Source organism: Corapipo altera, unplaced genomic scaffold, assembly GCF_003945725.1.
Source record: "Corapipo altera isolate COAL_440 unplaced genomic scaffold, ASM394572v1 55, whole genome shotgun sequence".
NCBI lineage: Eukaryota > Metazoa > Chordata > Aves > Passeriformes > Pipridae > Corapipo > Corapipo altera.
In genome coordinates this window covers 5,272,514-5,296,921 of record NW_020884882.1, presented here as the reverse complement: position 1 = coordinate 5,296,921, position 24,408 = coordinate 5,272,514, and the positions used below count along the sequence as shown (strand labels likewise).

Below are 24,408 nucleotides of genomic sequence, written 5' to 3'. Positions count from 1 at the left end.
GAGTGTGACGTGATCGTGTCCGCGTTGGAGCCGGGGCGGCCGCGCCGAACGTGACGTGGCAGAGACCGAGCGAGGTCCCCGGTCACAGAGCACTCGCCGCCGCCGCCGGGCTCCCCGCGCGCGGAGGGATCCGTGCGCGCACACCGCCCGGGCCGCGCTCCCGCCCGCCCGCTCTCCTTCCCTCAGCGCTCCCCCGCCGCCGCCCAGCGCCGCCGGAGCCGCCATGGGCCTCACCATCTCCTCGCTCTTCTCCCGCCTCTTCGGCAAGAAGCAGATGCGCATCCTCATGGGTGAGGGGCCCCGCGGAGCCCGGCCCGGCCTCACCGGGCCCGCACGGCCGCGTCCCGCTGGCTGCGGGAGGGGAGGCCGCGGGTCAGGGTGGGGGGATCGCCTCGTCCCGGGCTGCGGGGCGGACACCGCGCTGTGCCCGTCCCGGGGACTCGGGGGGGGTGGGAGAGCAGCGGGGCCGGGAGGGAGTGCGAATCGGGCTATGTTTGCCCTTCTTTTCCCCGCAGTATTCCCATGTCCCCCTCCCGGCCCAGCCCCGCTCCGCTCCTGCACCTGCGCTGGGCCGCGCGGAACAAAGATGGACCCGCGGCCGGGCAGGGCCGGTGTCCCCGGGCCGAGCGAGCCCCGGCCGTGCCCTCCTGCCCCGGCACTGCGGCTCCTGAGCAGGATGTGACAAAGCCTGGGGTGTGCGACGCCGGGGGCGTAAGAACGGCCGCATAATGGCCGATTTTCGGCAGCTGTAGGGAGCTGTATCCTGGCTCTCGGGAAAGGGCGTTTCAGTGTAGCATCTGTGCACGTTAATTCTCCTGTACCTCGTGTACAAACCCATAGAACCCTCTAGGTTGATCTTGCAGCGCTTGCTTATTTTTGCTGTCTCCTCGTAGTTTTTTATTTGGCATATCCGTTTACTTCGGAATATTCCTTTCCCTTGACACGTACTGTGTAATAATTGGAGCCAGTGGCTCTCGGAGATTCTCACTTTCAAAATGGTTCAAAAGGTCAAAGCCAGCACATACTGCATCGGCATTTCCTCCTCCGCTTCGGCTCTTCCCTGCCCTCTTCCACCCACCTACCCACCCCTGCAAGCTTTATGTACAAACAGTTCTTAACCCCCAAATTTTTATCAAATTCTGTTACCAAACTGAATGGAATTTGGTTCATGGTCGTTGACTGAAGGAGCTTGTCCTAAGGAACTATATAAAGTGCTCCCTTGGATTAAGCTAGCTATGGGACTGGATTCTAACTGTGAAACTTCCTGGCACACACCCATCCTCAGTGCTGCCTGGGTATGCACAGAGACACAGTAATGCAGGGGTTTTTAATTACAATTTTTCATGTTCTCTATCTGTTTTGTGATGACAGAGTTCTTTACTGCATACACAGTATTTTTTATTGTATGTTATTTCATTGAAATTAGAGGCTCTCATCTGTTGCAAAATAGCCTGCATAATTTCTGTCTTCGAGACAACTCAGTACATCTCTTGGTTTCAAGGAGGTGATTTGGCTGTCTTTGAGCAGCCAGACTCTTCATGTGACTCTTAATGAATGGAGCAAAGTCTCCAAATGAGCTTTTCTGTAGGACGAGGCAGTTTCCGTGGTATTTGTAGTTCTGTTGCGTTCTTCAAAACACTGAAGACAGGAAAGCAATGTCATACAGATCAAAACAGCTTGCAAGGCTGTAGTTTCTTCATTGGTAGGTAATCAGGTCAAATTTGGGTTAGAGATGAGTTTGGGAGGTGCACTTTCTAGCAGTTGATTCAAATGAATCTTGTTTGTTTGTTTTAAGAATTTTGATTTTAAGGTATTATATTAAAATACAGAATTGGAGCATGGGACAGCACCATATTCCTTAGGTAGTGTAAGAGACTAAAACTTGTGGTATGTTGTGGTGTGTCATAGGACATAGACTGGGTGTTTAGAAGCAGAATACTGTACTGAATATGACATAATTTGTGTATATCTGTGACATGAAAAGCTCTTGATAGCATTCTGTGTCATATATCAGCACTGTGAGGAGAGATGTCTGAATGAATACTGGGACTGAGTTAAACTTTTCCTCAAGGTGATAGTTTTCAGTGCATGGTTTGAAAATGAGCTGTACAAGGCCAGTCATTTAAGTTTTCACATGTAGAATACCAATGAAGAAGTAACTTTATTGGGTGAGGTACTTAGGGGAAAAATATTATGAGTGAGTTGATAACCAACAGATGATTAATTTATAATTCTAACTTCCTTTTCACAGCTTTCTTCTGTTTCTGCAGATTCAAAGATAAATTAGAATTAGTTTAGCTCTTCAAACTGATTTTGTGTTACTGAGTTCTCCAGAACTTCAGTATTTCTCATCAGGGACCATTGCCACCAGCAAACACTGTTTTTTTTTTTGTTCTCCAACTACATAGATGATAAAAGGTGGACATTTAATGTTATACTGTTACTGAAACTTTGCTTTTAAAAAAAAATGCCCATGTATAATTAAGTATTTTTCAAAATGGGAAGAAAAAATCAGGCATTTGGAGTGTAATGGGAGTAACAGGAGGAAAAAGAAAGAGCTGCAGGATAGGATTGAATGACTGAAAGTCAGATTAGGCAACCAGGGCATTAAGAGTCCTAATCCTACACATACCTGGCTGTGAAACATTTCATTCATGGTTTCTCGTGCTTAAAAAAAAAAAAGGTATTAATTCATTGTGCACTTTTCAGTATCATAATTTAGTGTTCTGTATCTTGGTGTGGTTGTGCAAGTGTTCACTGACATAATACCTCCTCAGGAGCTTCAGGTGCAAAGGTAATTATTAAATCCATCAGAGGGAAAATGTCTGATTCTGTGGGAATCGTGTCACTGTACAGATCATAACCATTTCATTGGTTTTTTTTATTTGGGGGAGGGTTTATTCCTGTGTTGGTTTGCCTGCTGTTGGCTTTCTGTAGCTGATCTGAAGTTCTGTGCTGCGATAACAGAGGCAGCTTCAGACTCAGTGATCAAAGTTGGCAGTTGGAGTATGATGTGGCTGGGGGGATGTTCCCCAGGACGAGCAAACTGGAAGCTTGAGGTTTAGAAGCACAACTGACAGGCTGTGAATAAAACACAGAGCAGTAAGGGACTCAGAACCACAGTGATTTCAGCAGCACCTGAAAGCATTGTAGGTGCTTTTTCTCCAGCTGGAGGAAAAGGATGTTTGACTCAGTGTAAAGAAAAATGGTTGCAAGTACAAGTCTTTGTTTCCCGTTTGTACTTTAGTGTAATCTTTGCAGTATAACTGCTGAACAGTGTACCCTGCATCAGGTTTCTTACACCTTGCTCTTGACAATGGTCAGGCAGTAGAATCAGTGAAAATGTAGAATAGGAAGTTTACTTTGTCTGGGGATTTAAGATGTAGGTTTTAACCTTGATGAAGTTTATGATGTGGAAGTAGCTCATAGATTTACATTTACTGTTCCAGTGCAAATGTAAACATGTTCATTCTTGGACTACTAAAAGCAGTAGTTACATTTTCTACCAGCTCAAAAGATTAAATGTCATTTAATACTCTGAAATGTTTGGTTCTAAAAAGGGTGGTAAATTGCAAATTGGAGTAAGAAATATGAATGGAGACTATGCTTCTTATGTCTTGCTTGTTTAGACTTTGTAACATTTGTAGTTTGGCCAAAAGAGGCAGTTTCTGCAAATAGGGTCACAGTGATTTGCAGAAGTTTCCTTCCCTCAGTTCAGCTGCTGTCTCAAGTGTCAGAAGAAGAAAACACTTATCCACAGCCCCGTAACTCAGCCTGGCTCAGTGCAAAGTCCAACAGCTTAATCAGGGCTGTGAGTAAGAGTGGATTTAAGCAAAGTCTCTGGGCTTTGTGCTTACATAGGTGGTGTAGCCTTCTGCCAGCACCACTGAAGTGTTGCTGGGTCCTGGCACAAGAGTAGAGTGGGTAACTGGGACAATATTTTTTTAATTGAGCAAGTAGTTTAAAATTCCTGACTAGTTTCTAATTTCTTAGCTCTGAGTCGTATCTCTAAACGGTTCTTGTTACCCTGTGTACATTCTCTGAAATGAGATTAGCTTTTTTCTTTATCTGTATAGTTAGTATAAACCTCAAATACACTCAACCCCTCTGTGTAGACAATGCCATCTTTCTTGCATTGCTGATTTTAACAAATCTTGTCCGTGTTTGTTCTGCTGGTAACTGGGGATTTTCTTTGGGGGGTGGGGGCAATGAAAGAAGAGTTTTGGCTGGGTGTAACTTTAATTTGGTAGTTCATTAAACAGTCTTAATTTACTGGAAAATGATCACATGTTAGGTACAGGCATTATGTTTTCTTATCAAGATCCAGGCGTCCTACAAAGGCTCCCTTGAGGCCGAGCTGTGTAAAAACAGTGTTGGGCTTCAAGCCTTGTGCTATTAAAAACACTGGTTTGCAGCATAGATGGAGTATCTGAGGGTTCCAGGGTTGGCTTAGAGGGTTTTCTAAGATGACCTGACACTTCACTGGTGTGGGAGGAATACTGGCATTTACAAGTTTCATGACTTGCAAGCTCTTGTGAAACCTCTGCTGCACCATGTCTTTTTTTGTTCCTGCTCGTGTGTGGTTCTAAAAGAGACCAGCACTTAGACAATAGCAAACTTAAACCCATTAAATTTTAATTTGAACATTTGGGGAGTTTATTACCCCTCAAGGAGCTTTGGTTTTGGTGGTAGATTCCCCCCCACACCCCTTTCCTTTCATGCTCTCATGACATCAACAATTAGAACAACTTTTTTTTATTTTTCTAACATGCAGTGACATTGCCAAAGAAACTGCATTGGCATGTTTAATCCTCTGCACACTATCAGAATATAGGACAATTATAGATAGGTTTTTTTAATTAATGTGCTGTAACAGCAGTTTGTGTCTTGAGAAAGCTGAGGGTTTTCAAAAGTTTGGTTTCATTCTGAATAAGTAGGTAATTTTGAATTCCATTTTTTTGTGATGCTAAGGAAACAGTTGTATTATTAATAGTCAAGTCATCAAACCACTTAAAGCTTAATATATTGCAGTTGCTAAGTAGGAAATTAACTCAGAACACTTAAGAATGTCTGTTATCCGTATCAAACAAGGATAAAATGTCTTTGAGGCTTCATTTTATTTAATTTTTTTAAGGGTGACAGATTTACCACATAGCTTCCATTGAAAAGCAGCAAACGTAAGTTTTGTTGTAGAAACAGAAAAGCAAATGTAAGTGCAGAAGATCTTTTGTGAAGATCAACAGCGGAGACTCCCAATGGAAGCATCCTGGAATAGAAGTGATATCTTGAAAAAGAGTTACAGCCCTTGGGGTACAGGCAGAGGGATGATGAGAGTTTCTTGGTGTATGTGGTTCTGTCAGTGCTAAAGAAATGTTCTGGCAAAGGGATGAGAGACTGGAATGAGGGGCACAGAGGAGTCTTCCATGGACAGTGCCAGCTCCAGTCAGTCCAGGTGCCTGTGGAACTGGCCCTGGCTGAAGATTGAGTAAGTGAGGCCTTCCCCAACTTGTGTGTGAAGTAGCAAATGTGTGACCAGTTAGACACGATGTGCTGCTTGTAGATGGCTGCTAGGCTTTTAAATTCTTCCTTATTTACACAGAAGAAACTTTTTAAGTGAATGATAAAGCTTAATTAAGTAACACAAACACTTAGGAAGGTGCCTAGAAACTTATGAGCCTATGGGTTGTGAATGGAAGTGTTTTTTGAGCTTGTTCTGTCTCTCAGTAGAGGAGATGGGGAAAAACATAAAGTAGTTTATCAATGGAGAGTTAAGAGTGTTTGAAAAGTTATTCTCAGAAAAAAACCCTAATACTCTGCATGTAAAATGGTGTGTTTTGAACTTAGCAGGTTGTAGGTAATACTGTGAACTAAATCAGTTTTTCTGTTCCTTCTAGTTGGTTTGGATGCTGCTGGTAAGACAACCATTCTTTATAAACTGAAACTAGGAGAAATTGTCACCACAATTCCCACTATCGGTAAGATCACCAGTTCTTATGTCTTCATTGTTGTTATTCTAAATTTATGTTGTAGAGGAAGGTTTCTGAAGAGTGTAGGGATTTGTTATCTTTGCTGGAATGAAGAGAAACATGGGCTGTCTGGCACTGCCATAAATGTAACACAAGGTAACTGTCACACCAAAGATGCACCTAGACCAGAATCCTGTGCCTGACAGTGGCCAGCAGCAGATGCTCAGCAGTACAGGAATCAGTTCAGGAGCAGTACTTCCCCTAAACACCCCAAGCCTCACAGTTTGTGGCTGAAAGATTTGCTGAATCACTTGGATTTAAGTGATCTGTGGTCTTTTCCCCCTTCAGTCAGTTTTCTTGTGATCTACCAATTCAGTTCTGATAAGCTGTTTTATACATCATTGGGAGAAGTGTAACTTAGGAAGTGTCTTATCTTTAACATGGTTAGAATTATATTTTAACACTAGCATTAACCATTTCTAATTACTTAACTCCTTCATTTTTAGGTTTTAATGTGGAGACGGTAGAATATAAAAACATTTGTTTCACAGTTTGGGATGTCGGTGGTCAAGATAAAATTAGACCTCTTTGGAGGCATTATTTCCAAAACACACAGGTAAGAGTTCTCAGATGACAATAGTTAAAGAGCTGTTTTGTGAAGCCTCATTGTCTTCTGTAGAATATATATGGAAAGTTGTTTTCTTTCTTTCAGAAAGGCTCTGCACTACCTCCTGCAAGTTCTGAGGGTACCCACATTTTATTTCAGTTGAAGCATATTTGTTACCCTGAAGGCTTCAAGCCTAGTTGTGAGTGTAGCTGGCAAGGATCAAGTGCTTTAGGATCTCCCAGTGTTCTGTAATGTGCCAGAGCAACTGGTTTGTTGTGAGGAACTCTTCAGCTTTGCTGTATCTGTGCTTTGATTTGTTTGAACTGGCATTGGTTATGCATAAAACATATTACTGTTTAAAAACCCTTCTACATCCTCTTTTTTTGTAACCAGCCTTGAAGTACACAGCTTTCACTGTACTAAATCAGTGTATTTAGTAAGCTGAATGTCTAAAATATGGTAAAAGATCTTGTTATCAGTTGATTAAAAAGTGTCATCTTCACATGGATGTGGTGACTGCTGTCAGTTTTGGTGATATAAATGTGATTCTTTCCTTTGGTTCACAAGTGGTAAGGTAAGTTGTTTGTTAGTATCAGAAAACTTTTGGAGTGGGTTTGTTTTGGGTTTTTTTGTGTTGAATATAGAATTGTTTCCATGTAACTTGTGTGCAGCATGATGCACGTGATTGATGCAGAAAAACAGAGAGGTCTGGATTGACAAAAGGGGTGTACCACTATACTGTGGTGAATAACTGTCCTATTACTAAATACTTCTTTTAAAAGATAATTCTCTTTCCTTGAAGAGAATGATAAAAGTAAGGTTTTCAGACTGAAATGTTAAGAGTAAATAGTGTGCATAAGGAGGACACTTCAATAACAAAGATGCCATTAGAAATACTGTTTGGTACAAACTTTTTTAAACAAATTCAGGCATTACTTTAAGGGTGTGGGATTTTTCAGTGAAATATGAGCTGGTGAAGCACTTGTGATTCTCAATACAATGAGTGACAAGGGAGGGGGAGAGTTGACTTATGAAATTTTGCTGTTTTTTTTTTTCCTAGCTTTATTTTGAAGTTGACTCTTTGGTAGTTGTCCTGACACACATCTTGTGTTGCTTAAACAGAAATTTCTGTCAAATTTTCTTACCTAAGAGAGGAGACAATAACAATATTCAACATGAGTATTTTGGGGGGTTTAAAATAGTGCTGCACATTGGTTTTTCAAACCTTCTTAACTTCCTACAGGGCCTCATCTTTGTGGTAGACAGCAATGACAGAGAGAGAATCCAGGAAGCGGCAGAAGAGCTGCAGAAAATGGTAAGTGTTGATATCTTCTGAAGTACCTTTGTTAGACTTACTTTGTCATATTTTTGGATGTTTGTCAGCTTCCCTAAAAGCTTTAGGATTTTAAAATTTTAGGGAGTTTATGCAGTGCATATTGTACTCACCTGGTAATTCTGGGTCACATAGTGCACTGAGTTGTAACTTCAGCTCTGTTCAGAACTACTAATGTGACAGAACCTTTCTTGCCTTCATAAAACCTAAATAAAAATGGAAAAACAGATTGGTGCTAGAGAATTTCAGAAGAAAGGTGCCCATAAATTTAAACTGTCTATTGAAAGATTTTTTCCTTAATCATAGAAGTTCTGTTGGGTACTAGTTAAATTTCATTCCATACTTACTGGTGACTTCAGGAGCAAGAATGAAAATCTTTATAACCCTTAAATCAGTATTTAGATTTCTTTAGTGTTTGTCGAAGTAACTGAAGGTAATTTAGTAACATGATCTGTCTCTCTGTTAGCTTCAGGAGGATGAGCTGCGAGATGCAGTGCTGCTTCTGTTTGCAAACAAACAGGATCTGCCAAATGCCATGGCAATCAGTGAAATGACAGATAAACTAGGTCTTCAGTCTCTGCGTAACAGAACTGTAAGTGCTGAACTTTCTGACTGCTGAACTCTTCCTCTATTATATATCACGAATTATATAATCTATTATATAAACACGAATTTCAAGTTGTCACCTCTTTCTGTAGAAAGATGCACATACCTGCCATTAAACTTCATAGTGTGTAGTTTAAGTCCTTGTTCTAACCAAGTGATTCAGAAGTATACTGCAGTGTGCACAGCTGTCACAGGTGTTTCATTTCTCACCTTTTTTCTGAAAACACACAAATACTCCAGTCTGTCACTGAAATACAGCTGTCCAGCATTTGACAAAGTATGTGGTGGGCTTTCTCAGTATTTAGTATTCTGGGGGAGCAATTGCATTCTGCAGTCTCACCCCTGCAAAGATAGAAGGAAATTAGGTATCTTCTGAAGCTAGTTTTCAGCATATAAATCAAATGCATGTTCAGTGTTTGTTTTTGGTGCCTTAAACTGTTGTAGCATTTGGTAGGCAAACCCTTGAGATTCTGGGTAATGTCTGAACCCCATCTACTCTATATGTAATTTTCAAAACTTTTTAAAAATACCATCTGTTCGATATTATGGCACAAAACCAGTGTTTAAAAGAGCACTACTTTAGTGCTAGCAGTATTATAAGAACACTAAAGAGTGTATATGTGAGTGTCACATACTGTCATAAGTTTGCTTGCATTCTGTCAGTATTTACCTTGAACTGTTGTTTGTGTTCTACATTGACAGTGGTATGTCCAGGCTACCTGTGCTACACAAGGAACTGGTCTGTATGAGGGACTTGACTGGCTGTCAAATGAACTCTCAAAACGCTAACTCCAACTGGATGACTCTTTCACCAGGGACATGTTTGATATAAGTGGTCTAGGCTTGTTACAACAAAATTAGTTTGCATCTTGGTTATTACAGTATCTGGAACTGATATTTGGGCAGGATATTACAGCGTTTCAACTTATTTTGTTGCCAATTATTGTTTACCGAGCTACATGTTGCAAAGGTAGCAATATGCTTGGGTAAAAATCTCCTTAACTTGGAAAAAGTGTATCTTCTGATTTTATTCCCCTTGTTAGCCTAAATGCCTGAATATAGTTATTGTGACATCTTTAAGATCTGTTTTGAATACTCTTTTGAGCCCCAGTAAATTAATGTTTTAATTTTTTTTCTCCCTGCTACTCTTAGTTTACTGATGCCCTGTTTCATTCCTCAGACAGTCTGCTGATTTAAAAATGTAGCATTCCGTATGTATTTATTTCTCTCCCTTGCCAAAAAGATTTCCTAATATTGCTTGTCCCAAGCCAAGGAAATGCTCTAAAACACTATACAAATCTACTGCACTGAGGAACATTTATTAATCCTTGGGTTCTGTCAGCCCAACTTGCCTTTGTGTGAATTGGATTTGATGGGTAGAATAGTTCTGTGCTGGTTGCGAAGAGCTCATGTTGAGGTTGTTTTTAATATTCAGCAGATTGTCTTCCTTTATATTGTATCTTTTTTTTTTATGTTGCATGTTGCTTTTTGGTATCAGCCTGACTATTTTTGCCCAGTGTATAATAGTTCTGCTGAAGTTTTACTGTTTGTTGGTGAACATATCTTCATAAGGAAATTTTGGAAAATTCATCAAACTCAATGGATTAGTTTCTTCATAACCCACTTGGAATTATTCCTAATAAAATGATAAAATGTATAGTTCTGTGTATGCTCTTCTTGATTCCTGAAATAGTTAAATGCAAATTATCACTTATTCTTTTTCCATATACTGAGCTTTCCTGCAGATTGCATATGAACATCAGTCTCAGACTTTCACTTGTTTGGAGCTGTGTTTGGAGCAGGACATGGAAGGGGGGCAACCAAGTTGTATACCACAGTGCAGTAGAGTAGCTGTCATCGGGACTTACATAATTCTGTAAGTGTCTTTTGAAGTTGTAAATCTAAAATTTCTTTCAAGATGTCCAGATATGAAAATACTAACAGTTAAAAAATTGTAATAAAACAAATACGAACTGCCTGAAAAGCACACGTCTGTTTCGTAGTTGTATCCACGTGTCAAAACCAGCATGGGTTTAGCAGGAGAATTGCAGCTTGGGGGGTTCTGCCAGGAGAACCACAGCTTGGTGGCTGGCTGGGAAGGTAACTTGAGTGCTTTTACAGGGATTTACTTAGTATTAATGCTGAGAATCTCCTCAGAAAATTATCTCTATGCAACTGCTACTGTCTGTTTTCCTATGTCTGCCTCCTTTTGTACCTGTGTAGTTTGAAAGACTTCATATGTGTTTTGAGGCTGCTACTAAAGGGTAGTTTAAAACCTATTTTTCTGTTGCCTGTCTGCTGTATGGAGACAGATACTGCTCAATCCTCTGACTGAAATGTGCTGTTCTATTGACTGGATGCCTTTAGGAACCCAGAGCATGATTCCACTGCAGTTTCAGGCTTAGCACCTCTCAGTTTCCACCCAGGTCTTGTTGCCCTTGCTACAAAGAAATCCTAGTGACAAAGTCTGGTGAACACAGGCTGGTTTAGGTTCAGAGCACCTTCCAGGGCAGCTTCTGCCTGGAAGTGAGGTTTGAGTTCCTAGGAAGTGTTTTTACTGTGAACACAACCAGGGAAAATTCCAGAGTTTTTGAATATGGTCATTAACTGCCTTCAATGGATAATAGAAACTCAGGAGACAGTGTAAGGTAAGAAGGGTTCTGCCTGCATCTTTAATGAATTGGTGATTATTTATTAACCAAAGCTGATATACCCATGCATTGGATCAGTAGCTGTTAATGTGCATATTTCTAGCAATGCAGCTCCTTGAATTAAACCTTAAAAGGAACACTTTGTTCAGAAGAGACAGCTTCTCCCTAATGCAGGTTGGTATTTGTGGTCCCAGTAGGTTACATGAAACAATGCTTGTTACAAAGTTAGAGGTAGACTTTAAATGAAGCAGAAGATACTTTAAAACAAATTAAGCATTTTACTGTGAAGGAAACACTCTGCTTGGTAGAGATTTAATTACTTTTGTGAGTAAAGACATTTAGATGAGCTCAGTTGAGCCACTATGCTTCTGAGTTACAGCATGTGTATAGAATGTCCATATTTTAGGGTCATCATGCTTGGTTTTGTGTATCAGTAGGTGTAATTCTGTTATAAAATGAATAATTTCTCAAAGTCAGAAAGTAGTGAAGATCTTGAGCTTCATTTTAGAGTGATGGAGTCTGTGTGAGGATTGAGGCTACAGTTTACACTGAAGTGTAGTAAGACAAAGTCAATGTTGTGTATCAGTAACAACATCTAATACAGCCCTGCTCTCCACAGGCAGATGAAATTCCCATGAAGATCCAATTTTGTCATGTCTGTTAAGAGTTTAGGTACTAACTTGCTTTGTCATTTCCCTGTCAGAAGTCAAATACCTGAACTGAGCTGTTGTCCCAGAAGTTCAAAATCTTGGACAGGCACAAGACAGCTAAAAATGTGTTCCTCATTCTGCTGTAATGGCAGGAGATCCTGACTTCCAATAGCTGAAATTTCTCTTTGTGTAGCATCAACTTCTATATTCAAACAAGGGGCAAGTTCACCTTCACTGGGGAGTCAGTCAAGTAATATTTGTACACAGGAGGTTTTATTTCAGTGTATCAGATGACCAGCTTAACTACAGAGAGCAAAACACTGAAGGATGAGGGGTTTTTCTTTTATTTGGCCATGCTGACACCATTTATTTTAAGTATATTCAGTATTTGTGTGACAGGCTTCAATTTTTTTCATTGCTTACAGGAATGGCCCAGTTTGTGTAAAACACAGGTTTAGGTGTTGCCAGTAATGAGAATTTGAGTCCCTTGCTAGTCTAAGAATCTTTCTATAAAGGTCTGGACAAAGGCAATTTGAGTGTGACATGATGAAACTTTGCACATCACCTTGTCCAAATGTTTCTTTCCCACCCTTGAGAAGAGTAGTATTGACAGGGGACTTGAGTAAGAAATTACATTCTTTATGCTGCTGTTGGACTTATGAATAAAGCTGAGCTGCCAAAACTGAAATGTTTCAGGCCTTTCCTCTTACTGGGTGGGAGTGAAAAGACTTGGAACAATTTTATTTATTTTTTTTGGTATGCCAAAAATATAAGAAACAAGACAACTGCATGATTAATTTGAGGTGTTGAAAGATTCGATGCCTTAGCACATTGGGTATTTTTCCCCTTCTTTGTTTTGTACCATTTTTCTCCTCCCTTTTCCTTTTCTTCTTCCTTCTCTCAATTGTACTTGCCATCATTGTTTGCTTTTCATGATACATAAAGGCATTTTACTGAAGGCTTGAGTTATATCCTTCAAAAACAGCAGTGATACAAGAGGTACTGATGTGTAGGAATTCAAGTACTAATTGTTACAGGTGCCTAAGAGCCTCTTTGTCTGAAATGAATAAAGGAAAAAAATAATATGAGTTCTAAGTTGCCAGATCAGTCTGAAGGATCTGGCAGACCTTGGTTGATTCTGTAGGTATCAAATACACAGGTGTTATTTCACAATAACCAGAGCCTAAGAACTAGCCAAGCCTCTGTTACCTCCAGAAGATCAGTCTTTCAGTGCCCTTAGTTCCGTAATTTTCTTGTCAGTGACAAGTTTGTCCACAGCAGGAGCCAATGGGAAAGAAGCAACTCCTCTGTCCTGAGACAACAGCCAGGCAGGAGCAGCACCTTCAGTTGAATGCATCAGAGATGGGAAAGTTGAGTAGATTTTCCTTTTTCCTTAACGGATGGTCTGGGAAAGTAGAGTAACAAAAACCAACAAAACCAGAAACAAAAAACCCACACACAAATTTACAGAGACGTGAGAAGAATATCCTACCCAGTTTTTTGATGTGAAGGATGAGGAGCATTCCAATTGCTGAATGAGGAACAAATACAAGTGGGTTTAGATTTATGGAATAAAATTGAGAAAAGCTTGAATAGGGTTTCTGCAAATCTGGGTTCTGGATGGGATTTCAAGAGGAATAATTAATTGCTGGGCAAGGTCCAGATGTGTAGGGGGAGCTAAGATGGGAGTTAAAGTCACCATACGTGCAGTAGGAAGCACCATATGTTACCTTACACAGAGGTAAACACAGCTTGGGAGCGTGGGGGCTCTGGGCCCAAGGTGTACCTGAGGGTTGCTTTCACCCCAAAAACTCACAGTTCTTTGGAATTGTGACTTTCCTAACCTAGACCCTAGTGCTGCCTTCTTATTCCAGAAAAGTCTGACTGGTTCCTGACATGTTGCTGCTATTGGCAGTGAGACTCTGCTGCTGTATTTTACTAATCAAACAGGGAATAAGGGGACTGGAGAGTCTGCAGGACCAGCTCACAGGGCTGGGTTTCCTCCTGAACACAGTCAAAGAGTATCTGCCATGTTCAAGGGCCATTGAATTTTACCGGGCCCATACGTGTTTGTCCCTCACCACTTGCTTCCTGCAGATTCCAACTTCCCTGGGCACCCCTCTCCGTGGTCAGCAGGGAGACAGAGGCAGCAGCCCAAGTACCAGCACAGGGAGCAGGAGGGACTTGTCTTTCTCGGAAGGGAGGTAGAGAACCAGGCAAGTCTGTTCTCTGAGCAGCTCCATCTTCTGGTTCCAGGGACAAGCTACAGATTTTCAGTGGTTTGGCTTTGGAAAAGACAAAGTAACCCAGTTGTAAGGGATAGGTACTGAAAAAGGAGGAAAATAATGTTCTTTCAAGTTATAAGGGGTGCTCAGTTAAGCTATATAAGTAATATGATTTCATTTCCAAACTTCACAGTTGCAACTTTACTATTCTAAGTGACTAAGACATTTCACTTGCCAGCCTACAAGCCTGCATTACTCAGTGGTTTGTTATTTTCCCCTTTTTTTTTTTCAGAGCTGGCAATTTGTAAAAGGCCTCTGACTCAGCTGTAGTACAGTCATTTTCAGTGTTTTCCCTGGTGTTGATACTGAATTTTTTTCTTGAACAGACCTTCCAATTAATTTTGCTGCCCTTTAAGATGCCATATGCTTGCAAATGTTACATCTTCAGGTGTAAGCTTTCCCTCATTTACTAAAGTAGTAAAAATTCTTTGCCCAGGTTTAGAGCCTCCATTCTGTTTGCAAGATTTTCTCCTCACTTGTGTATCTTAAAGTTTAATTACGAATCACCAATACTTTTATTATCACCTTTGTGGTTTAGAAGAGTACAGACAGTACCTTCAACTCATATGCAAGACTGAATTACACTTTTTAAGGAAGAAGAGAAACTAATCAAGGACCCACCTGAAGTATTTAGGATCCAGTTTTACAGGGTGAGTACTGTCTGCCACTCTTGCAATGATCTAACATCCTTCATTGCCACATTCCATTTTGCTTCCCTTTTTTATCCAAAGGCTTTTAGCTACCATTTGGCTTAACTAGAACTCTGGCTTAGCAAAAATTGGAATCTGAGGGAATATAAGTCTGGCAAAACTGGAATAAATGAGCTCCCTTTCATCGAGGTCTTGGGTTATGTTTTGTGCTGGATCTGCTTAAGCAGGTGAAAGTCTTGATTCAAACCTTGATCACCTATTCCCACCTCCAAACCTGTATCTTGTTCTTTGGCCACAAAAGGCTTTATGGTGAATCAGCTCAGGATATAACACCCCACTAAAATGATAATACAAGAGAATTAAAGCCCTGTATTTTTAGCTGGATCACTTCCCTTTTTCAGTTTGGTGTGGCATGAGCAAGAAGCCATAATTCACAGGAGGTAGAGCAGGGTCAGTTATAAGAGTTTGGGATGAGAGGAGGAGGGAAGGTTAACTGCTTATGTTGCTGGAAAAAGCTGCTTGCACAGGACATTTACATGAGTTCTTTAGTAACACAGGCTTCTGCACTTGCAGAGTAGTGGAATTTGTCAGTTGGCCTTTACCTGGGTGCAGAGTTGCTTACAAAACACTGGACAGTTTGTGAGATTTGTCTATTCATGTCATGCTGTTTGGGACATGGTTGGAGATGTATGGGCCTGCATCTTTTTAGCCTTTTAAGACCTCTGTAGCTCAATCTGTCTGGTGGCTTTACTAGTGCAGTTGTTTATCAGCATCGATGTGTCAGCTGCCCAGACACTACAGTAGCAAAAACCAGTAGTAATTTTATTGGAAATAACATAGAAAAGGCTGAAGAGCAGATGTTAACAAGCTTCTGCAAAGCACACCCTTCACAGCATAGCCACTGCTATGGCAAGAGGCAGCACTAACACCCCTCAGCAATGTGCTACTTGAAAGGGACTGCCTGATTTTAGTAGTCTATGAACAGCTGGGGGAATCCCAGTTACAACCTGCAGTCAACCAGAATGCAGTGGAGGTGACCAGTTGTGAAAGAGGGTACACAGCTTTTATCAACTCAGATGAGCTTTTGACACAAAAAAAAAAGTAGGAAAAAAAACCAGTGAGAGACAATTGACACAGGGAGCTTTATTAGGTGAAAGAGGAAATGGTCTCCAAATGGTCTCCAAATTCCCTTTGTTTCTTATGTACTAATGATGCAAAGCAAGAAGCTTGTTAAATGACTCAACTCTCTCCAACAAATTCAATGAAGGTATGGATAAATACATTTTCTCACATCCAAATTATCTCCTACAAAATAAGGAAAACTAGGCTATTTCTAGAAGGAAAAAATGCAGGTAATAACACTTAAAAATTCAGGCTTTGTATGTAAGAGAGGAGCAAAATGGAAACATTGTGTTAAAGGTTTGCAAGTCACTTGTGTTTCTTTTTCAAGATTTAGGCACAGACAGCTAATGCACCACACTAACTCCTCTGGAAACAGACAATATTGATGAAAAGCTCCCTCCCATCCAAAGCTGGTTGTCCTAAACTCTGGTATTTCTTTTCTTGCCAATGACTCAAAACAACAGAAGGAAGAGATGTTCCAAGTAGATGCCACCTCTACACGTAGTCCGGTTTCACTAGGTGCTAATGTTACCCTCAGTGCCCACGTTATATGGGCAAGCAAAATGCTTCCATATCAATTATAAACTTGAATTTAACATGGTTGATTGTTGTCAGAAAGTCTATTCACTGAAAATTAAGAACACATTTTCAGAAGGTCTTAGGTACAAGTACATTTGTTCATGCCATTTACTAAAAAGTTGGGATACAGTAATGGTAAGTGAACGAGACAATTTCTGAACTTATTTTTAAAAAATTGTCATTTTTTAAAAATTACAGTGAGGTTGAATCAACTAAATCCATTTGGGTTTGGATTCTGTGTGTGGTTCTGAATTAAACAGGGTTCAATTTGTACGCTGTATTACAAATCAGATTAAATTTCTATGTTTTTAATAAAATAATTCTTAATCCTTTAGAAACACCAATAAAAAGGTATATGATAATCCAATTTTCAAAGCCATGTCTTAAATACATTTTTCCCATTAGCATATAAAAAAGGGGAAACTTATCATGCAAATATTCTGAACGGTGTGATAATATTCGGTAGAACCATTAAACACATGAACTTTTCAGTAATAGTTTTGGCTTTCCTTTTAGTAGCATACAAGTCAGGGTGTAACCTCAGTTCCTCAGCAATACACTAAATTTCTGGTTTGAAAACCCTCAAAAGCACCATGCCAGAGCTGCTCTATTTCCACTTTAAGTCACATATTAGTGCTATATGATCAGAAGGATGTGAAACACTTGGCAAAGCCTGGTGGGTTGTTACTTCTTCATGAGTTGGCAATGGAATGACTTGTTCAACCTCTAGAGCGTTTTTGTCAATGAAAATGTAGTCCAGGCACCCGTGAAAGCCACCAACATAGTTTGTATAAGCAGGTTCTCCACAAGCACTCAGCAGTTTGAAAGGGTGGCTCAGAGCCATACTGCACCTTTCTTCTTCCCCATTGGACACCCAGTCCTCGTGATCTTCTGCAATGACACCACTGCTGATAAAGCTGTAAGTTCCTGATGATGGGGTGCTATTAAAATCTCCACAGAATACGACTGGGATACCGGGATACAGGTCACACGCGACGTGCTTGATGTGGGACAAGGCTACAGCAATTTGGATGAGCCGGATGTTCCCACCTAAGAATAGAAAAAAGTATGATTTCAAATACTGCACAACAGCATTGCAGCAATTTTCCAAGTTGCTCATTGAAGCATATATCAGTTATAGCTCTGAAACAGCAATCTTACATTTTAGAATAGTTTCCACAAATAAAGAAGCCTTTGAAGTTTGTGACTATGAAAGTTTTTGAGAGGCAGACAATGCTTTAATTTAAACTCGGACACGAAAGGACTCTGAACCTTAAACATCCATATTACAGCAGCTTTTCATTTCACAGCAACCATCCTAATAATGTTCCCAAAAGAAAACTTAAAGGAGGAGAATGTCTTCTAAAAGCTTCTGTAGCCCAGTCTGGTTGCCCTCCTGGCAGTACCCCAGTAGAGCCCCTTCAGGTACAACAGGAGTGGGAAGCCACGAGCACACCCAAAGCCATCTCTGTATTATGATCTGCTCGTTGGGTGAATTGTGTGTAACATGACTTGCCTTGCTTTCAGCTGTATTCTATTGACTCCCAGGCAGATTAGGAAAATAAATACATAAACAGACCTAGAAGCCTGGCTTGATTCATCTAAAGAAGTAAGGCAGGAAACCCTCAGTTCCAGAAGAAAAGGTTATAGCTGCAAAAGAACGGTGGGAAATCTATCCTCCCAAGGAAAGGCAAAAACTCTTAAAAAGCCAGTTATCCTACATGTGGGAACATGCCAAAATTACCTTTGGGGTGCCAGTATAGGTGGGTATTTGCTACACAAAGCTTCCTGGAAGGATCAGTTGTAGACTGAAGAACCGAAACCTTTGAGAGAAAAAGCAGTCTTTGGTGAGTCTTAAACTGAGAGGTTATATTTTAAGAAACAGCTTATGCCTTTATGACAATCCAGTTACTCATAACAAATAAACTCAACTTAGGAGCTGTACTTTTCATTAAACTTCTATATAAAGTCTCAGTATCAATCAAAATATTACCACTACATCCATGTATTTAATGAAGATGCTTTTGATTGTGTCTGGTTTGGCCATATTTTTTCATAAGATGTTGTTAATGCTGTACCATTCTTAACTACTTCTAAATTCTATTCACCAATTCTCTCTGCAACAGAACTGGACCTAAACCTCTGGTTTTAGCAAGCAAACCGTAGCATTGCATAGTTGTTAAATTGAATTTTAGAGGTGATTTCAGTTATCACAGAAATCCTGTTAGTCCTACTCAGTCCATGAGTACAAAACTTTTACCACTGCATGCTTCTGAAGTTCCTGACACAGATCTGTATCTTACACATTTGTACTTGCATAATGGTTCTGCTGGAAGAGCCACTGGCATCAGGAAGCTCACAAACATGTCCAACCTTAATTCTCTCCCTACTGTCACTTTTTAAAGTGGCAATTAACTTATTTAAAATAGGTTTATAATAAAGTCTTAAAAAATAGGCATTCTGACGTATGAGAGTAAGTAGTGAAAAACTTGACAGCAATACCACCAACCAGGAGTCACTACCTGGCCCAGAATCTCAACAGCTGTCTTCACTTTCAAAGAAAATAATACTGCCTTTTTTTTTACCAAATTTTGGTAATTCCATATATCGGGTTCAGCAAAGTCTCAATGTTTTGTTCTCATTTGCTCTATGCATTACCCCAGAGGACACACCATAGTTTCAGTGTTTCAGATTGTTAATCCCTCACCTCTCTTCTCCTGTGGTTTGAGTCTTAACAAACCTGGCCAGAAGAGAAAGAGAAAAGAAAGGAAGAAGGCCTGTCAAAGGTGGTACCTGCAGCACAGACGACCTCTGCAGCACCTTCTCCTGCACCAGGGGGTACTTGGCCAGCTGATCGCACAGCTCCTTGTGCAGCGGCTCCGAGAGCAGGGCTTCGCTGAACGCGATGTCGTGCTGGCTGAGGAGGCTGAACTTGTCCCTGCGATAGAAGGTGGCCAGGCCTTCGTGCTGCTTCTCCTTAATCTTGAACAGCCCTTCGAGTCCAAAAGCATCCAGGGCCGGGGCCAAGCTGTCCACGAAGACAGACTTATCCACCTCTTGCAGGCAGATGAGGTCGGCGCTGTATCCCGCCAGCTCCTTCTTGAGCAGGTTCTGGCGGTAGTCGATCTCCAGGGCGTAGGGAGCGCAGTAGGGGTAGAGCACGGTGCGGGAGAACTCCGTCTGGGCGTAGGTGTCGGCCAGGATGTTGTAGGACACGGCGCGGACCGAGCCCTGCCCGCAGACCTTCTTGGTGTAGAGGTGCCGGTTGTCGAAAGTGCAGGCGCCAGGCCCGGCCTCCACGGGGCCGCTGCTCTCCACCTCCCGTGCGGTCCCGTAGCGCTGCTCCCCGTCCCCGGGCGTGCAGCGCAGCTTCAGCCGCAGCCCCACCAGCGCGTTGGACGGCGTGAACACGCGCTCGCCCTCCGCCGCCTCCACCCAGGCCTCGCCCGGCGCGTCCCCGCCGCCCGCGGGGCGCTGCTCGCGGTACCAGCGGAACAGGCAGTGCTGCGGGGCCGCGAACTCGGCGCTCACCTTGGGGCACACGGGGAAGCCGGCGAGCAGCGAGCGCGGCAGGCGCAGCTCGGTGAGCGCGGGCGGGTTGCGCTCCACGCGGTACCGGGCGGTGCCGATGTGCAGCACGGCCCCGTCCTGCCAGGCGGCCGCGTTCGGCACCTCCTCGGCCACCGCCGCGCCGTCGCGGGAGAACAACCGCACGGCCGGCGCCGCCGCCGCCGCCTCCCCGCCCTCCGCGCCCTCCTCCGCCCGCGCCTTCTTGCTCTTCTTGCCCGCCTTGCCGTGGCCCTTGGCGGCGTTGGTGGCGATCCGCGCCAGCGCCCGCCCCAGCGGCTCCCCCTGGTCGCGCTGCATGTGCCGGGCGCTGCCGTCGGGCAGCACGAACCGCAGGCTCAGTTTGGGCTCGGACGGCACGCAGCGCACCACGGCGCGCTCCATGGCGGCGGCGGCGGCGGCTCCACCACCACCACCGCCGCCGGGCGGGGGCACGGCGGGGGAGCCGCGGAGGCTCCGGAGGGCGGAGCGGAGCCGGCGCCACATGGACCCGGCGGCGCTGCGGCTTCCGCGGGGCGCGGCCGGAACCGCCGCGCGGGGGCGGGGCCACCGTGACGGCGCGCGCAGCGGGGCGGGGCCGGGCGGGAGGCAGGGTCCGTGAGGGCGGTGCTGCCTCCCGGGGCCCCAGCGCGGTGCCCGCCCAGCGGTGTCCGAGCGGCGGTACCCGCCCAACGGTGCCCGCTCGGCGGTACCCGCCCAACGGTGCCCGCTCGGCGGTACCCGCCCAACGGTGCCCGCTCGCTCCGGGGCCCCGCGCCGCCCTGCCCGCCATTAACCCGCCGGCACGGTGTGAGGGAGGCCGCCCGCAGAACCGCCGGGTTCCGCTCCCTCAGCGGCGAAGTCCCCTTCCCTTCACGGCCAGCAGGTGTCCGAGACGGGGGCGGCTGTCCCTCGTAACGCCCCGGTGCAAACTTATAAATCCTTTAACATCAAGCGTTTTGTTTTGCTTCCTGTTTGCGAGGAAACACTTCGTGTCTAGTTTGACGCCTCAAGCTGAACAGTCCCGGGCTGTGAAAAGCCCGTGCTGGGAGGGTGCCCGGAACTTTGGAAAAGGGACCCTCACATTCCCTCCCCCTGCTCCCGCAATCGCTGCGCGCGGGGCTCTGCCCACACAGACGCAAAATTAGGGTTTAAAGACTCTTTGTCAGATATGGGCAAGTGGGTAGAAAATCTCTGGGATTTCTTCACATTTCCGTTTATAGTTGTACAAAAAGCAGAAGCTTAGCAACAGCCACCTGATGCCTGAGGATATTAATACTTAAACTTCCCCAGGCGTTCGTGCTGTGATCTGGAACGCAGAGGTTTTTATCTGCGTGGTGCAGGCAGGGACCGAAGCACAGGGACTCGCCGACGCGCTCGGGCTGTCTCCGGCAGACCGGGACAGCCAAAGTAAGGCTTTTCCGAGTCTCTGCTTCTTTTTTTTTTTTTTTTTTTTTAAATAACGAGAGGGATTGATCTCCTCGGCCCCGCCCCGCCCGGCCCGGCCCGGCCCGCCCCTGCCGCCCGCCCTCGGCCCCGGGGTAACGGCGCTGCTGTCCCGAGCCGGGGCCCAGGGAGAGCTGAGGGCGGCGGGGACCCCTCCGTGGGGCAGGGACAGCTTTGTGTCTTTTGGTGCGTCCACCACCGCCCGTTTTAGTGCGTTTCGAGGACATCCTGCTGATTTAGGAGGTAGCTTTGGCTTTCTGCTCCCCCGTTGAACTGCGGTTCTGAGTTTGTGCATCCTGTTTCCAGGGGAACCGGACTGTCGGTCTTTTGGGATAGCCATACTCAGCCGCTTAAGCCGCTGTTGAAGGGTGGTCTTTTAGTTGAACCCGAGTCCAGTGGCACAACAAGGTTTGCTTTTTTATCTTTATTTCCTTTTTTTTTTTAATTTTTATTTTATACAAGGTGATTATCAAGCTTTGGTTTCCAAGTACCTTTAACAGTGTAAACCCAATTAGCTGCTTCACACCTTCACCCCACCCCCAGACTAGGATTCTTATTTCAAACCTACACCTGTCTCCACTTTCCTATTGCACAGCCCAGCTGCCCACTGGTCTTAACCAAATTTCCCACCTTCTTAACTTGACTCCTATATCCACCCTGAGAACAGAAAATGTGCCTACATCAGGCAGAACCAACCTGGGGCAGTCTGATGGGGGTTTAACCAGCCCCTTTCCTGGTGTCTTCTGTGTGCTGTACAGCTGATAAATAAGTACTGTGAGAGATTTGTACCAGAACTTTTCAATTTTATGCAATGTACTAATCTGGAGTTAATGAAACTGTAACATGTTTTTTTAGTAGCTCTGGCTTTGTATGTGTGCACGTGTGTTGAACTTTGCCATCTGAGACTATACACCACTTGTCTGTTTTCTGAGAGCTAAACTATCATACCTAGACTGTGGAAATCCCTGAGTTGATGTAATTTTATATCTCATGTCCATTCAGCTTAATATAGGCATCTGTTAAACTGCTTTCTGGACAGGACTGTATTGTAAAATCTTGGTTGTGTTATGGTTTTAGATGGAGCACTCAGATGAAGAACCTCCCAAGAAACGGACTTTGAGAACTTTGTTTCATCCCACTGTTGTACCTTCGTCAGTCACAGCTGATCTGTCACCATTACAGAAAAAACTGTTGACATACCGAAGGAGCCATGAGCAGCAAGAGATGATTGATCAGATACTGTGAGTTTTGTGCAATTCAAGATATTGAAATTCAAATGAGACATTGCACATTTGACACCTGACAAATAATAATGGTGTTTGTTTAATATAATTGTAGTGAGATTTAGTGATCAAAGATCATCAAAACCCAGGTTGCATTGATTAAAATATTAGGATTATTTCTAATATGTTATTTATAGTTTTTCTGCACTTCTGATTTTATGTTTTACTTTAGAATTGATCGAGCTCTTAAAGTCTGTGACAAAACCATGGAAGAAACATCTCACAGAGATCCTGCACCTCCTATTCCAGAACTGCCTTCCATTGTGAGAAAGCATTTCTTTAATATTTTAAGTGTCACCTATTTAGTTCTTTGTTATTGGGGCACTTATTTTACTTCTCAGAATTTATGTAAAGATACTTTTCTCATTCCTTAGTAGTTCATAAACATATTTATATACTCAGGTAGTCCCATTGAAATTACACTTATATACCTACAGAATAAAGTCTCTGTTTAGGAATAATATTTGTTATATTTTACATTTCTGATGTTTTTGTTTATATGTTCTGAATACATAACAATTTTCTGTTGCTTTTTATACAGGTGAACAATGAGGAAGACCAACAAAGAGTGAGTTAAATTCTTTTGTCTGCTTTTTTTGGAGTAGGAGAGTGAATGATCTCTATTCAGAGGGGTTGAGCATGTTATATGGAATCAATGGTGATTAAACAGGAAAAGGTAATTGTGGTGGGGAAAAGAGGAATGGGAGCAAAATAGGAGTCTTGTCTTGTGGTCCAGTAGAAGAAAAGTATTTTTCTGTTACATAAAGCATGTCTATCAGTATTTAACTTAGCCTTAGCTGAAGGACATTACTTAAGAAAAAAATCTAACAGGCTACAGAATTATTTCAGTTGAGGTCACAGGTTGTACCTTAGCCTGTACAAAAACTAGTCTTTGACATCGTTCCCCTGATTTGAGGAACAGGCACTAATCCTGAGATTTGTGCATAGCTTTTAAAGTAAGACTGGAAACCCAAATCAGTATTGAAATATTTATATTAAGTAGCTTAAGGTAACACCAGTTTTTCCTACCTTATGTTAGATAAACTCAATCCATAGATGTAGAGATTCAGATCTCTTTTTTTTTGTAACAAAGCTGTCAGTCAAAAGCATAAATACCTTTTTCTTTGGCCAAGACCCACTCCCCTTGGGGGGGGTGTTTGTCCACATTTTTTACCAGATAAATGTTTGTCCAAAGAACAATAACCTTAACCTTGAACTGCTTTATTGTCAGCCATAAACTTCAGCAGAGAACCAAGGAAAATGCCATACTAACAAGTACAATATTTTGTATTTAAACATTGAGACAGAGAGACCATTTTACCAGCCACAGAGTAGATTTCAGTGCATTAGTCAGTGAATACTGAAAAGATTAGATTAAGTCACCCGCCCTTACGGATAAAAAGCTGTGAATAAAAAGAGACTTTTGTCAAGCCCAACACAAAAATATTTACATTGCCAATTCTTAGAGCTCTGTCAATATTGTCCTTTCAGGCAGATTACCTCTTCATGAAGCAGCGTGTGCAGAGCAATCCGGTGGTTCCCATCCAGCAGCAGTGGCTCAGGTCCATGCTCGCCTTGGTGCCACGGCCACTTATGGAGGGCAAAGATAGAGAGCTGCTCACTCAAGAGCTTTTAGGGGAGATAGTAAGGGATTATGAAAAGAGCATGAAAAGATGTGTGTGTA

At 42.9% G+C, this 24,408-nt stretch overlaps 3 protein-coding genes across 6 annotated transcripts in view; 2 read left to right on the top strand and 1 right to left on the bottom strand.

Annotated features, from left to right (window-relative positions):
• Positions 1 to 10,496, top strand: ARF4 (ADP ribosylation factor 4). Its single transcript, XM_027640057.1, has 6 exons — positions 1 to 290; positions 5,895 to 5,975; positions 6,473 to 6,582; positions 7,817 to 7,888; positions 8,373 to 8,498; positions 9,215 to 10,496. Exons 1-6 carry the CDS (start codon positions 224 to 226, stop codon positions 9,299 to 9,301), a joined length of 543 nt encoding a protein of 180 aa, XP_027495858.1. The 5' UTR covers positions 1 to 223; the 3' UTR covers positions 9,302 to 10,496.
• Positions 10,497 to 15,866: 5,370 nt separating this feature from the next.
• On the bottom strand, positions 15,867 to 20,547 carry PDE12 (phosphodiesterase 12). Its single transcript, XM_027640053.1, has 3 exons — positions 19,243 to 20,547; positions 18,194 to 18,272; positions 15,867 to 17,499 (listed from the first exon to the last, which is right to left on the bottom strand). Exons 1-3 carry the CDS (start codon positions 20,500 to 20,502, stop codon positions 17,057 to 17,059), a joined length of 1,782 nt encoding a protein of 593 aa, XP_027495854.1. The 5' UTR covers positions 20,503 to 20,547; the 3' UTR covers positions 15,867 to 17,056.
• Positions 20,548 to 20,744: 197 nt separating this feature from the next.
• DNAH12 (dynein axonemal heavy chain 12) overlaps positions 20,745 to 24,408 on the top strand; it is a 60,636-nt gene continuing 56,972 nt past the window's right edge. The window contains exons 1-7 of one of the 4 annotated variants that reach the window (XR_003527149.1): positions 20,745 to 20,881; positions 21,289 to 21,405; positions 21,748 to 21,849; positions 22,519 to 22,682; positions 22,897 to 22,987; positions 23,266 to 23,292; positions 24,216 to 24,405. Coding sequence is in view for 3 of the 4 variants with exons in the window: in XM_027640040.1 (XP_027495841.1) it covers positions 22,519 to 22,682; positions 22,897 to 22,987; positions 23,266 to 23,292; positions 24,216 to 24,405 (472 nt within the window). In the remaining variant the exon portion in view is untranslated. Of the gene's footprint in view, positions 20,882 to 21,288; positions 21,406 to 21,747; positions 21,850 to 22,518; positions 22,683 to 22,896; positions 22,988 to 23,265; positions 23,293 to 24,215; positions 24,406 to 24,408 lie in introns of those variants that run through there. The other 3 variants (XM_027640040.1, XM_027640041.1, XM_027640042.1) reach the window with 3 other exon arrangements.